The 13087-nt window shown below is 36.5% G+C and overlaps 1 protein-coding gene across 1 annotated transcript; it reads right to left on the bottom strand.

Annotated features, from left to right (window-relative positions):
* pja2 (praja ring finger ubiquitin ligase 2) lies at nt 1–11967 on the bottom strand. Its single transcript, XM_007231412.4, has 9 exons — nt 11799–11967; nt 10132–10323; nt 8806–9739; nt 7350–7517; nt 6041–6226; nt 4395–4509; nt 2719–2833; nt 1728–1843; nt 1–544 (listed from the first exon to the last, which is right to left on the bottom strand). The coding sequence occupies exons 2-9, from the start codon at nt 10319–10321 to the stop codon at nt 428–430; spliced, it is 1941 nt and encodes a 646-aa protein (XP_007231474.2). The 5' UTR covers nt 10322–10323; nt 11799–11967; the 3' UTR covers nt 1–427.
* Between the last annotated feature and the right edge of the window lie 1120 nt (nt 11968–13087).

The following is a 13087-nucleotide window of genomic DNA, read 5'->3' as shown; positions in this document are numbered from 1 at the left end:
TTCTGTTTGAATTCAGAATCAAGGTGTTTATTTACATCAAGCTAGATCACATTTTTTTTTTAACATTGCATTCTAAGCTTTGCTGAAAGTGAAATTTAGTTCGACACAGGTTAAGTTGTTTTTTTTTTCCAGGATGTATAAAAAAAATAAACAGAAAATAACCAGCTACTGTTAGATCCTTCACGGTAACTGAGCATGTAACAAAGCCTTGAAATAATTATTTATTTATATTTTCTTAGAAAATGAGTTTGCAGTGCCTCTCTGTGGCTGTGAAGTGTGACAGGAGAAAGTTAGCGCAGACGGAATATCACCTCATGCGATGCAGAGACTGTAGAGACATGTTAGAGGATTCCTTGCGAGTGGAGACATGAGTGATTGTTGTCCAAGAATGTTTTCTGGCACTATTCTAACGGGCTGCAGTGGCTGTTCACCGGGTCTGTCCCGCTGCACTGGGACTGGACGAGGGATTCTCCGGGTTCGAGAGGAATGGCGTTGGTTCACTCAGATGAGTTAGAACATGCCGACATACTGGACACGTGCCAGACTGCGGAAAAGAGCAAACAGCATCAACACACTGATATTGAGCACACGGCTGTATGCTGCCTTCAAGAGTCTGATCCTTTTTATTCACAGCTAATCTGAGCAAGCAATTTTACACCTGGGTGAGAGACACGATCTATTCTTTAAGTTGTAATTGATTGAGTGCACTTCATAATCTGATTATAAAATGATTAATGCAGTCATCTGATTATTCAAAGAGCAATGTATAAAAGTGTAATCAGATTTTTTTTAGGTTGGAGTAAGTTCTACAAATCTGATTAGAAAATCAGATAAAGTATTACTAGGTATTCTTGGATTTCTTAGTCATCACGTGTGTTAAAGACAGTACTGTGTAAAAATAAACAGAAAAAAAGCGAGCAGTGTTTTACACTGACCACCACAAGATGCCGACCAAACAGTTACTGAGTAAGTAAAATCATCTGCATTTTTCCAGCTGACATATGATCACATTGCCTGGGAATGTGTCAAAAAACAAACTTGTAAAGTTCATCTTATCTTTTACTGTAAGTTTATTGGCTGGTTGCTAAAATCTGTTAATCTGTTTATTGTTCTGCTCATGCTGAGTTTAACCATTATCTGATTACCCAACTTCATTTAAACATGTTGAATGGATTACTGACATACTCCAAAATTCTACAGTATTTAAATTATAAAGTGCATATAAAAACACAATCACTGGCACAATATGTGGCAACACAAAATGCTTACTACCAGTGGATTAATGGCTGTTTGACATTTTCTGTCCTTTAATAATATTTTTGTTGCTTTCCTTTATTAGCATAGCATCATACTGTATGTTAACATAAAAATATTTTTTTTTAAATAAAGGTGCTACAAATGGTTATTTGAGCAATGACAAACAAAAAACATTTTTGTTTCTATAAAAAACAAAGTTTGTTAAAGTGATGTTTAAGTGTCAGTTTAATACAAAACAGTATTTTTTTGTAATTAAAATGGGATCTTTTGACATTGGTTAAAATAATTTTTTGTACCATCTTTAGTTTTAGGAGTGCACACTAAACTACTTATCATGTCACAAAATCATAAAAGAGTTAAAAAATTTTTAACAGGTTTAAAAATTAAAACCAAATAAACCTATTATGTATAAATAAACAGTATACAGACCTGACTATAAGGTTTATTAGAGCAATATATACACACTGTACCTTTCTGAGCCAGAGAGTAACACAGAGTTTGTGGAACATGTGGCGACAGGGCAGCTGTGTTGCTACCTCTTCGTTGACGTACTCACTACAGCAGATAGCACAGCTCTGCTCTTGTCCTGCATCAGAAAACAGAAAGGGTAAGAGTTTTTTTTTTTCAAGCCACATTGCTAAAATCTGATTTTTTTTGCAATACATAAAAATAAGTAAAAAAAAATGAACTGGAATAAATTGTGAACAGGAAACTCCTATAGTTTACCCTATATATGTGAGTATGGTACAGAGCAAAAATATACAGAGTGGTGCTATATTCTCCTTAACCTTCTATCCAATCAAAACTCAAGTGTGCTGCATGCTGGAAAAAACATGTAAAAATATTTGATTACATTAATCAGAAAAAAGAGGACAGAGGTGTTTAATTATATAAGTTAGAACATATAATCATGTTCTCTAGCACTGTTTAAAGAAGGACCATACATGCTGCTATTGACACAGGAGGGCGCCATAGCCTCAGTGAGTCAGGTCAGCATGTTCCCTTCACACTGTTTCTGATTAAATTTGTGACTTAAACCTTTAACATCGTCACCAAATAAAAAATGCAATGGAATAAATGGATTATGGATTATTATTGTATTTTTAGGCATTAATGATTTTTTTTTCTTCAGTTTTTATAATATACACAGACCTGTATAAACAATTTGAGATGACACTTTGCGGTACAAACATAACAGCACAAATACCAAAAAAAAAAAAGATTATATGTATGATGAAAAACGTGAAATGTCATTTATCTGAAACTATTAAACGCTAAAATGTTATGTTTAGGGGGAAAAAAATAATGTGTGGAGTGATTTATAGAGCATAACTATTAAGACGTTCTACAGAACTACACACCGCCCTCTAGTGGATTTCATTAGTCAAGCATACTGATTCTGCCTCTACTGAACGGTTGCACTGAATTTAAAGGGTTAACCCGTTATACATTATGGCTTACCCCTGTGGTCATCCAGCACAATGATGTGAGGTAAAGAGTCAATGATCTGCTCTGAAGCTGGAGGATGGGCCTGTTCCACATCAATGGCCAATGATTCAAGATGTGCTAAAGCCGCCTGTAACACAACACAATATGACTTCAACATCAAGGGAGTGATTTTGAAATTTGAATAATGGATAAAACTGGATAAAACCTGCACCCTAACAGCAGTCACACACTTTCTCTATGAGCTTAATACTACCTATTATCTGGTACAGTATTCCTTACAGAACTGCTTTAGTTCTGTTCAGTAACATCTGTAGGTCTTTCAGCAGGAACAATTACACTACCACCATGCTTTACAGTGCGGATGAGTTAATGAGGTTTAGGGGTGGCCCTAAAATAATATCACGATATTTCATGGTATTTTCACGATAACTATACCCTCAGCAGTATGACAAAACATTGATTTAAAACATTAATTGAAGAATACACTACTGCAACAAAATGAAATTTTTATTTTATTATTGCATATATGATATGATATGGCAAACCCCCAACTGAGATATTAAAAAATACAAGATTTTTTTTTTTGTAACAGAAGTCAATGACTAATAATGCACTTCAAATATCTCCATATTTCCAGAATTAAAGTAAAATAAATGATATTGCACAGATATAATCTCTCTCTAGTAGATATATCATATTTCTACAAACAGCTAAAAAGTAGTACCCTTATGTAATAACTGGGGTGGGTGATATTGGGGTGGGCACGATATTAAAAAATGTATATTATTGCGTACGATATGGCACACCCTTAATGAGGTTATTATTTATAAAACGTTTTTAGCCAGACTACTTTAGATTTATGTCTGCACAACATTTCTATAAACTCATCACCATCTGTTTTTCTTAAAGCATTCGTAAACCATCAGCGAAACAGTAGAAACGAAACAGTAGAAACGAAACAGTAGAAACTTGGACCCAACTGAGAGTTGAAACAGGACAGTGACCACAAACACAGATCAAAGGTTGTTAGTTGAATGGATTAATCAGGCTCACATTAAGCCTTTGGAATGGCCTTCCCAAAGTCCTGACCTCAACCCCATCAGGCCTGCTGACGGCTACCAAAAAGCGCCTGGTCAAGGTGCAGCGTGCTATAGGCCATTCAAACAAATACTAGGTGAGCTGTAAACACAGACTCTGTGTTGATTTAAGTCACTGAAAGCTCAATACTATCATTGCATTCACACTCACATTTTGTACTCCTGTAGTTTACGCAGATGCTTAAAAAAAAAAAAAAACACCCCAAAAAACTGTGGAGCTGTGAAGCATGCATCTATTGAACTGATTTAGAGTAGTCTTGTCTTGTGGCACACTTACTATTCGTTTGTAATATATATATATATTTTTGGAATTTTATTTATAATTTTCCCATTTTTTCCTCAATTTACACAGCCAATTACCCAACCCAACCTATCACTAGTGATGCCAACACACCAGGAGGGTGAAGACTAACACATGCTTCCCAAGCAGCCAGCTCGCTCGGAGTTAAGCGCAGCGGCTCGGTTCCGGTACATCAGCTCACAGATGCCCTGTGCTGCGGACATCACCCTAGGAGTGATCTCCTCCTCATATTAGTAATCATTTCTAAATAGCTTAAGGTAATTTCACACAGAATGACTGTGTAACCATACCTCCATTGCCTGTGCAAGTCGTTCTTCTAACGCCATGTAAGTTAGAAGCTGAGGATGGTCCACATAGGAGATGGCCTGAGCCATGCCAAACCCTTCCTCAAAGTCATCCAACAACCTAAAAAAAACAAAACAATGTTGTTCAAGAAAATCAGTATCAGTTTATTTCAAAAGGTCACAGTGTTTTCAGTACAGAGAAGCAAACATCGAAAGGTCAATAAAAAAAACTTCATGTTTTTAGGGCATTTTCTTTGAATCACTTGCATTTTTAAGATCACATTTTGTGATTTTTTTTTTTTGTAAGTACGTTTTAATGAACATTACCACTCTTGAACCAAAGTCTCTACATTTTCTCTAGACTTTGATTGGTGTTGTTTTCAGCACTGCCTCGTTTTGTTAATTTGTACATTATTAATACCTCCTCCACTGTTGCCATGTTTGTAGTTCTCAACAACTTTAGACTTTGATCAGCCCTCTAGTGGATAAATTGCTCAACATAGCTATGGACTTTCATCTGTACAAGGAGTATCAATGACTCCTCACACCAAAGCAAGCATCCAAGTGCCTTTCAATTATTGGTAATAATAATACTCTATGCATCCAAATGTTTAAGATTAATTATCAGTCTGAGGGGTATAAAGTCCCTAAAGCACTGAGCTTTAAAGCACTGAATAACTGAAAAAAGAAAACTGAAGTTTTCTTTCATTGTCACCATTGATTAAATAATATTATGACAATGTATTTTTATCCTGTTTTTCTTGAAGAAAAAGCAATAAAAGATATGCAATTTAAAATATTTTCTAAATCAGTCTCTTTGTTAGGGGTGGGCGATATGGCCCTAAAATAATATCACAATATTTCATGGTATTATTGCGATAACGATACTCTTGACGATATGACGAAATACTGAATTTAAAAAATGATTTCAAGAATACACTAGTGCACCAAAATTAATATAAAATTTTCTTATTGCATATGATATGATATGGCACACCCCTAACTGAGATATTCAAAAACACAAGAAATTTATCAGATTTGTAACAGAAGTCAATGATCCAGAATGTCATGGCACTATTAATATCTCAATATATCCAGTATTAAATTAAAAAACTAAATGATACTGGACAGATATAATCTAGACTCTAGTAGAAATATAATGGGGAAATGATAAGTGTAAAAAATTTTTGCTAAAAACAGCAAAAAAGTAGTACCCTGATGTGATAATTAGGGGTGGGTGATATGGCACGATATTTCAGAGTATAATATAGTTCACGATATAAAAAAAATTGGCGATATTATCGTGAACGATATGATATGGCACACCCCTACTCTTGGTAAACAATAACTTAGAACAGTCAGTTTGTAAATAAAGAGTGTAAAATTATACCAAGAGCAATAAGTGATTCAAAAAGCTTTATTTTGTAAATAAAGTGTAAATGGAGTGTAAATATGAACTTAAACATGCCCTTTGTCAGCCGACTGTTGCTTCCCGCTGTAGCTATCTATACAGCAGCACTATGTGTGTGTTGCAGCTACTGAAAAATCTGTCTTTTCACTTATTCAGCTAAAAACCGAAAGTGCTTAAATATTAAGTGCATCAATGCTGTACACCTTTAGAAAGAGTTATTTAGAGCTTATGAATCCCATACCTCCACTCAGTATCCAGGTCTTCACTCATGCTTGAGTCATCCTCCAGGTTGTTGCTACTGTCCATGATGAAGAGTCCTGGGTGCACAAACTGACTCGAGCTGTCTGGGTTCTCATCACTGCTGCTACCTGAATCTTCATTACATCTAAGCCATGGAATTTCACCTTCCTCCAGAGGAGTCTGTTCCCTGCACCACATACCACAGAACAACACAGAAAAGATGGAGGACATAAAAACAGAATTTAAAACCACAGAAAATTCTGTTTAAGGATAAATAATTAATGTTAAATACAGTGCTGTGATTTTGTGTATTTTGAGAACCTATGGTAACATTTTCTGATACTTATAATAAGTCCTATGATGACGCAGAGAACACTGACAGAATTGCGGAACTGAGACAAAAAAAATATTTTAAATTTAAAGACAAAAAAAAAAGTGTGAAGAAATTAAAATGCAAGCAAATACACAAGACTTTTAATGAAACACATTTAATTTGGCCTTTACTTTCTTTAAGTCAGATTAGTGCATTTACTTTATTGCACTCATTTCTATTATTATGGAATAGTAATGAGAAGGTAAGGTTGGATGACTTTTACAGCGAGAAATGGTCCAACTCATCCAAATCCACAAATAAACACCTCAAGCTAACAGTTTTGCCATGGCCCTCACTGTCCCGTGCCCTGAAACCATTATAAACTAAAGACAGTTTAGCAATTAGAGAACTGTAAGCCTTTGACAAGAAAGAATGGGTGAAAAATCCTAAAAAAAAGCTGACCATACAATTATTTTTAAAACGGCAACCCTATGTTCTAACTCTGCTTCATGTGGATGTGTTTGAGACCACATAAAACATTTTATTAAACAGTATACTAAAATTTAAAATAAAAAAATAATTAAAAAATAAGTGAATTTATGCATATATGCAAAGATATAAGAAATTAGAAATTAGCTTTTATATTTTCCCTCGTTGCTAGTTGTTGTGGCTACAAAACATGTACTCCTATTGGAAATGATTGTTTGCTGTGTGCCCTTTTGCTATGAGTAAGGGAAGAGCAGGGTAAAAGAAAAAAAATGAAAAAGTAATCTTGCTTAGAATAATAAGGTGTTAGCTTTTACTCAATTAGTTAATCACAGTAACAGAACTTTGAGCATGGGAATGGGTTGTAAACACAGAAGCATTTAAAGACAATTTCTCTATAATGCATAAGTAAATCAGGCTAATATTATATAATATTTTAAAGGGATCAGCTGTGTTTGAGTCTTTACATCTGGCACTGAAGCATATAGAATTCTAGAGAGTCTGCACTCACTCCTGTGTAAGGCTGAGTGGGGGAATGTCTTCCAAGCTACTGCTGGAACTGGGCAACTCATCCAGACCCGGCAGTGTCTCCCAGCTCTCCTCACTGGAACGCTGCTCCTTCTCCAACCCAGAGTCTGACGTAAACGAGGCGGACCATTCACCTTCACTGTAGACCGAGCTGCCCCACCCCCCAACACATACAGAGAGAGAGAGAGAGAGAGAGAGAGAGAGAGAGAGAGAGAGAGAGAGAGACAAACACACACACAGACACACACAAGCCTCCTTTAAGTACCGCATTAATCTTCTTACCTGCAGAGTCCATACTGGCAAAAGAGAGCTCCACCAAGCTCTGAAGCTCATCCTTACACTCTACTAAGTGTCATGTGCAAATCATGTGCTAATGATGCATACAAATTGCATGTATTTTTAATTATATAACAGTCTAGACATAATATATAACAGGCTAGTCATAATATATAACATTTTAAACATTCTAGAACGGCTATAATACATAGCAAATGTTACTTAATAATGCACCTCATTCACCAAATTCTGTCTAAACATTTCCTTAAATTTTGTATTTAAGGGATTGTCGAACAAAAAGTCTAAATCATATTCATGATGTGTTTTTAAACCTCTACGGTGACTCAACGATTTGCATAACAACATTCATTTACGCATTGCAAACACATCTGCACCCACTCAAAACGGTGGCACTATTAGAAGTGCATTCATTAATATAGTAAGTAAAGAAAAGAAGTGTATGGTTTGGGATACAGCAGAATTTGGAATTCTTCCAAAAGAAAGATATATATATATATATAAAATATTTCAAAAACAATCATTAGGTGAAACTCTAAATCACTTACAAAAACGGTATAAATCCTAAATGAGAAAACATCAGTTACATCCATTTTTTAAGAGTGTTTCCTTCCACATAGAGACAAAATGCTTACATGAGCATGCTAGCCTTGTATGGAGCGATATTACCTCATAAAAGAGAGACATCAAAACAAAGCAATGAAGAAAGAAAACATGGGAAGATTCCCAAAATCACACTCTACTCCCCAGGTAGAGCAAGTCACAAAATTATTATTCTATGCTTAAAAAGAGAATTATATATTTGTAACAGAACAGGATGCATTGTGACATCAACCTATTTACAAAACTCAGTTTTTTCCTGTCTACAAAAAAAAAAAAAAAAAAAAAAAAAAAAAAAAAAAAGAGTCTCCAACTTGGAGAACATTTTGAAAAGCTTTTTTCAGTGACCAGAAATGACATCTGTTTCTAGACAAAAGGCCAAATTAAAGACAAAAAGCTTTCAAAAATGTTTGTAGGAATATTTAGATTTGTGTGGATGGGGCTTTTTGATAGTCACAAAAATTGTGTAAAAAAATATATAAAATTAAAGACTGGCTGGTGAATGAGGCCCAATGTTGTAACTTAAACTGGCACAATTACTCTACCTCCCATCCCCCTTTTCAGGGGATGCACATTTCTGCTCCAAGTCCTCCAGGTCTTCCCAGAAGTCATCATCCTGCCCATCATCATCATTTGCTTTGCTGTCACCCCCCGCCAGTTTCGTCCTGTCCACAGTGCGTTCATCAGCAGCAAAGTCGAAGAAGTAATCAAAAGTAGGAACTGAAGCACACGAGCTCTTCACAGATCTTGCAGCTGATGTCCGGCTCTCTTTCTTCCCCTGTGAGTGCTCTGATTTGCTGGCATGGCTCTGACTCGTCTGCTTGCGGACCTTCGGCCTGACCACCATTTCGGACTGAACTGTTTCCTGCATGCTGGTGCATTCTGGGTCTATACAGGAGCACGGTCCAGCACTGTATGATGATTTATTACAAGTGTCTAACTGGGCTTTTCCCAGATTATCATATTTACCATTGGTTTTCTCAGTCCTCGTGGAATGCGCATCCCCTTGCTCAGGTTTTAAAAGCATCTCTTTGGTTGAGCGATCAGAAAATTGGCAGAAATCTCCGTCCATGCACGCATGTGAGTGACCAAAGTCATCAAAGTCTTTCCCAAGGCCACAAATCATGTCTAGCTTTTTCTGAAAGACACAAGTCTGTTCTGAGCTCAGACCCTCCTCCTCACCACCACTGCTGTCCGGTTCATAGGAATCAATGTTCACAAAGCTCAAAACACTCGCACTAGCCAGCTTCCCATCCACCTCATCTTTCACATCCCAAGCACTAGCACCATTTGTAGCACAAGTGTCAAACGACACTATGTGATCATGCCTCCACTTCTCACACTCCAACAACTTGTGGGAGGAGTGTGGGTGCCTTTTACAGTCATTCTGGTTTGTCTTTGACTCCCGGTCAGCAAAATTAGAGGACAACACAGGAAAGCCAGCTGGAATCATTGAAGGAATGTTTCCTTTAGACAGAGCTAAAGAGAGAAAGAATTTATTTAATACATTTGGTAAAAACCTCTCTAAAATGGTAACTTTACAGGGTAAGCAAAAAACTTTAACTATAAAGAGGAAGTCAATGTCAAGTAATTTTGAAGCATTTCTATTAAGCAGTTAATCACAAAGTGTAAAAAAGAGCAACAACAACATATTGACTACATAGAATTTCTTTAAAAAAATGATTATAATTATAAAATAAACATTTGGATCCTTAAGTGTTTTCAAAAACATCTGTATACAGTGCCAAAAAAAACATGTTTTTATGTGTGTGGAAACATTTTGTTCTGTTTTGTCCAGAAATGTTAATTTTGGTGCATCCCTAATTTTAACCAAAGGTCAGCAAGTGATGTAATTTTGTGCTGATTCATACCAGTGGCGTGCTCCCCTTGGACACTGCTCATCTCCACCTCCTGGCTATCCATGCTGGACAGAGTTCTGCGCTTGTATGGGGTGGGCCTAAAGGTGACATACGCATGCCTCCTGCCGTATCTCCTCCCTGTGGTCGTCTGGTAACCCCCAGATGGTCTGGGCCAGGACGGCTTGCCCGCTTCCTGACCCATTGCTATGTGAAAGAAACAGCTTAGTGTACACAACCGAGATAACTGTGTAGGCCTTTGTATTTCTGAATCAGATGATCAACATTTTTAAAATAAAAAAAACATCATTTTTAAGTGGTCTCTTATTTATATATGTATATATATATTTTTAATGTACTGTACATATTTTCAAACCTGGAACTTAAATGCTAATGCATTCTGAATAGTAGACATTGTAATTCCAGCTATCTATGTGTGTCCAGGTCCACATGAAATCCAAATATGTATTTTTAGGATGTATGCAGTTTTAGATCTCTATAATATAATTTTAGATGCCCACAATAAGAGTTTTGATTGGTAACAACAATATTATTGATTTCCTAGTAAAAAGCCAACTGTAGATTTCTTTAACTGGAGTTCTTACTAATAAAAATGTGATTATGAAGTGAAATATAGGAAGCAAAAATCTATGTAAATCAATGGTAACATCCAGTATAATCATATTTGTATAGATCAGGCAATATTACTAGTACAATGTGATAGCGGATTTCTGAAATGAGAGTTTCTATAAGTAAACACTGCTGATACTATGTTTAGAGTGTCGAGTCACTGGTGTTACCCTAGGATTTAATGGCTTGCTATAGATCTGTAGGCCTGAACACAGGAAGATTTCAGTAAAGTATAATGTTAGATATGATTGCTAGTTCGCTTGTTAGCTAACTTCCAGAGGTCTGAACTTGCAAAGCATGTAGTTAAGCTTGCTAACTAACAAGCTAACAACCTATTAAAGCCCGCATTAGTGGAAGCTTGATATTAAACTAGCTAGCTAATATGCTGCACAGGTATAGCAGCTGTAAGTCTGCAATGGAGTTTATAGGAAACATCAGTGTATTTATTTCTTCCGTGTTTTAAAATGCCTTTATTTAACGTGACTGTCTATTTTTTGCACAGGAAGAAGCAAAGCCTGAAGGCTGGCATTCATTAGCTGCCACTGTGCTAACAACAACAACAGTGTAGCTTAGCTAACTGACTGAAGCACACAGTTAGCTTACCTAGCTTTAGCTTAGGTAACTATTTATCACATAGCTTAGCTAGCTAAATGTGATATTAACAAACAGTAGGTTAGTTAAAATATATACAAATATAGCTATCTAAGGCAGTATGAGACATTTCTGACTCTTTAGTTTTACTCATCACAAGTTACAAGAAATGTTAACAGGCTAAACTTCATCCCCAGGGCCCTGTTACTTTTAAGTAAGTGAAGGTAGCTAATCTATCTATGCTAAGCTAACATAGCTAAGCTAAGCTAAACTAAGCTAGGCTAGGAAGCCACTAGCCTGCTTATCGAGAGCTAAACTTTCGCTTTGTGAGCTTTAAGCCCCCCAACCCGCAGCAAATGACATGAAACGATGTGATATCTAAACACTACAGCCCCGTCACACAGCCCCGCTGTGCTGTTCAGCGACAATCAGCGCAGATATTTAACAATAAAGGCTTTTACCAGTCTCTCTCTCTGTCTCCCTCTTGTTAAAGCGACTGAGCGGACGTCACAGCCAAACTTCAGAGTCATATGACAGCCCTGCTCCAATGCTGTCTCTCAGCAGCAGGCAGGCTCATTGGGCTCAGGGGGGCTCCGCCGAGAGACGAGGTGGGTCACTCCCCCTGTTTACTTTCCCTTGTGTTGTCTGGAGACAGCACTACATCCGGGTACGTTGCCCTTGTGTAAAGCCCACCCCGCCCCCTTTTTGCTCCACACTTCTGGGGGCCACTAGCATGCTGTCTAATAAGCCCTATCCGGACGAGATTAGTTTCTCAGGGGGACGTCATACCTGTCAAGTTTTGGACTTAAAAATAAGGGATTTTTTTCCGCCGCCCCAACAGCCCAAACGAGGGAAAAAAAAAATAATAATAAATAAATAAATATATATATATATATATATATATATATATTATATATATATATATTTTTTTTTATTTAATAGATTTAAAATTGAAATTGAAGGGTGCACAAATTTACAAAAAGGACATGGATCAGATATATTCCATAAGTAAATAATAGTCCTAAGGGGCCTACACAATTAATAATCTTTCATTAATACTTCTTTCTATCGTTCAGTCCACTCCTGATCAGTTCAGTTAATTTCAGCCCTCTCCACATTTTCTCTCTCTCCAGCTCAACCATCTCTTCTACCCCTTCTAAATAATACATTACACCACAATACTTGAGATTTAAACAAATTCTAACAAACCCTAAAACTAGCCCTGAACTAATAGAGTTTGGAAATGATAGTTATTGGCTGATCAGGCACATCAGGGCAGGGCATTATATATATATATATATATATATATATATATATATATATATATATATATATATATATATATATATATATATATATATATGTAGATTTTTCTCAAACCCTGAATATCTATCTAGCTAATTCTAAAGTTAAGCTAACTGAGTCACAAGCTGTATTTTATTAAACACACAGTGGGTTTAATTTATGTTTTGATTCAGAGAAGAGTCTTTTTAACCCGCTATCAGAAACAATCTCATCACAGTTTACATGGTTAATTACCTTTCTTTTAGAAAAATCTCCGTATATCCAGATTATTTTTAAGGACAGCTGCTTCGACTAGCTGCCTGAACTCACAGCGAGGGGAGGGGCGGGGCTTCCCGCACACTAAACTGCGCTCCGCAAAACCAGCTAGCTGATTGGCTGTTTCTCCTGAAAGGCGGGACTTTCTCCTTGAACCGGCACCACGATTGGTTAAGAGACACACAGCGGT

This window comes from Astyanax mexicanus, chromosome 1, assembly GCF_023375975.1.
Source record: "Astyanax mexicanus isolate ESR-SI-001 chromosome 1, AstMex3_surface, whole genome shotgun sequence".
In the NCBI taxonomy this organism is placed as follows: Eukaryota; Metazoa; Chordata; class Actinopteri; order Characiformes; family Acestrorhamphidae; genus Astyanax; species Astyanax mexicanus.
The sequence above is the reverse complement of the archived record's forward strand: the minus strand, read 5'-3'. Positions and strand labels throughout refer to the sequence as shown.